This window comes from Aplysia californica, unplaced genomic scaffold (genome assembly GCF_000002075.1).
Source record: "Aplysia californica isolate F4 #8 unplaced genomic scaffold, AplCal3.0 scaffold00532, whole genome shotgun sequence".
Classification (NCBI taxonomy): domain Eukaryota; kingdom Metazoa; phylum Mollusca; class Gastropoda; order Aplysiida; family Aplysiidae; genus Aplysia; species Aplysia californica.
Genome location: NW_004797802.1, coordinates 89,617 through 92,059, shown reverse-complemented (window position 1 = coordinate 92,059; position 2,443 = coordinate 89,617). Strand labels below are relative to the sequence as shown.

The window sequence follows — 2,443 nt, the reverse complement described above, 5'->3', positions numbered from 1 at the left end:
GTCTTTTTCTTCAGTTTTCAATCAGTTTCGTCTCGCTGATGATGAGCAATGGAATATTCACCCGTGGCTGTGCTTACTTGCAGAAAGTTGGCGACTATCGCTAAAATAGTGCCATAAAATCATCGAGTTTCAACACTTACAAAAATAATTACATGTATCTATTATCTATTTGTGGTGGCCGATTTTGCTATTCAAACGGCTTTTTAATGGCTGCATCGATGGACATGCGGTTTTCACCAAAAGATTCTTTAAAATATTCTCCAGATCATGACGCCCTTCGTTTTTTCAGTTTTGTGACAGTTTCGTTGAAAAAAAGCTAAATTTCTTTATTTCGCCGATCGCTTTTGTAGGCCGACGCTTCTGTCTCGGTAATTTTATAAAAGGAGGTTTCCGAGTTTCCGCTAACTAACCGTGCGCACTGTATATATATATATATATATGTGTGTGTGTTTGAGTGTGTATGTGTGTGTGTGTGTGTGCGTGTGCGTGTGTATGTGTATGTGTGTGTGTGTGTGTGTGTGTGTGTGTGTGTGTGTGTGTGTGTGTGTGTGGGAGGAGAAAATAATTATCTTTATCGAGTACCTCAGCCTTTTTGCTAGGATGTTGTATCCCTCTCATCCTGGGTTGACCCTGACAGGCCCGCTTCCTACATGATCTAACTTGTGTCGACGAGGACGTAAAATACACCTACATTTAAAAAAAAAATCAAAAACAAAACAACAACAACAACAAAATATCACTGAACAATATCATGTGAACATGGTAATATAGGTTTAAACAATAGTTCATCTGTCAAAGGAGTGTGCTTTATTCAAAAAGGGGAAGAAAAGAAGAAGGAAAGGGATGTTGGGGGTGGGTTCTATTGTGCATTGCGTCAATGAGTTTCTGAAACTTTGCAGTCCGCCTTGTTGTGCTTTATGTCAATGAGGCTCTGTATCAGTGCATTTCGTACAATGGTGTAGGACGTCAATGTATCAATGCAGTAACTGCATTGTGCTTGACGTCAATGTATCAGTGCAGTCCTTCCCGGGCGGGAATAATCTTCTCCAGGGCCCTGGCCACGCCGAGAACGGTAGTCTCATCGTACTTCCGGCCCACGATCATGACGCTGTCCGCCTTCCCGTCGCAGAGTTTTCCAAGAGGCAAGGTCAAGGCCGGATGACCAGTCAGGTCGGTGGGTGCAGTGTTGGCACACATGTCGAGGGCCACCGTCAAGTACTCTGATGAGGGAAATATACGACCAGTAGGAGTAATGAAAATCCGAAGCACTGTTCTGGGTTCTCTAAGTTTGAGGAGAAATGTAGACCCATCCTTGATTTACATTTATTATGTTTAATGTGTCCCGCTCGCTCAAATGACCTTAAACAGTTGTGAGCGCAGTTAAAACCCTTTCATAAATAAATAAACATACATTTATTAATAATACATGTAAGGGAGATGCAAATATCTCAGTTCATATCAAACCTTCAGTTCATATCAAACTGGACTACAGCGCTGGCTGTTCAGGTTTGAATTTGCATTGCTTCGGGAGGGGGTGAGGTTTTGGTCTCTGTCTGCTAGGCTTGCATATACCGACGTCGGGCTGTAGGAAGATTATCGTGCAGTGTTGAAACGGCGTTAGAAGGTACATTTACTATTCAAAACCAAGCTTGAAATAAGGATATCCGATTTCTACTCAATGAGGAATCAATTTGGTCGAAGACGTTTCAGGTTAAGATATTTGTTTGATGTACCCCGCTCTCAAATATCCACCGTCGTTATCTGTCCTCGTTCGTTTCTTAGTATGTTACTCTCTGGTAACGGTTCTAATCTTCGGCATATGTATGATCTATGTGCTGCAAATGCCCTAAAACTACCTAGAACTAAACTAAATCTGATCAGAGATGAATCCGTAAAAGAAGCAGAGATTAGCCGGGAAAGTAACATGTTTCCTATTAAATTAGATAAAAAGCTGTACACAGCCGCGGAAAAGGCGTGTCGCGTCCCGTAACTAAGATTCAGTAAATCTGATCTTCGGTCTTCTAGACCAATGATCTCACCGGAAGTGGCTTGTGCGTCCTTGTTGCTTCCTTCCGGAAGTCCAACGGTTGGGTGAGTCAATGTGGGCATGACGATAACGTCACACTTCTTCAGAGCTTCGTCATACTGGGCGGTAAGCTTGATGACCAGGTTCCGGCACTTGGTGGCGTAGCGGTTGCCATGACGACGTTTGGTGAACTCCCCTAGCATAGTGAGGTACTTGGCGTTTGGGGAGAGGAGAGAGGCGGAACTCTCTCGGCCCTGTCGGACAGCTTTCTCAAGGCTTGTGGAGCTGAAACCCTTCACGTGCTGGGCACAGGCTAGGAGGAGAAAGAAAGAGAGAGGGAAATAGACATAGAGTTAGGCATGCTGTGTTTGCGTGTGTGTCTATGGGTGGTGTGTGTGTGTGTGTGTGTGTGTGTGT

The 2,443-nt window shown here is 43.9% G+C and overlaps 1 protein-coding gene across 1 annotated transcript in view; it reads right to left on the bottom strand.

Annotated features, from left to right (window-relative positions):
• Positions 1–787: 787 nt before the first annotated feature.
• Positions 788–2,443, bottom strand: part of LOC101864323 (amidase) — a gene marked incomplete at its 5' end in the record, with an annotated part of 15,335 nt that continues 13,679 nt past the window's right edge. Inside the window, 2 exon segments of the mRNA XM_013087002.2 lie at positions 788–1,220; positions 2,040–2,339. Of these exon segments, the coding sequence (XP_012942456.1) occupies positions 1,012–1,220; positions 2,040–2,339 (509 nt within the window).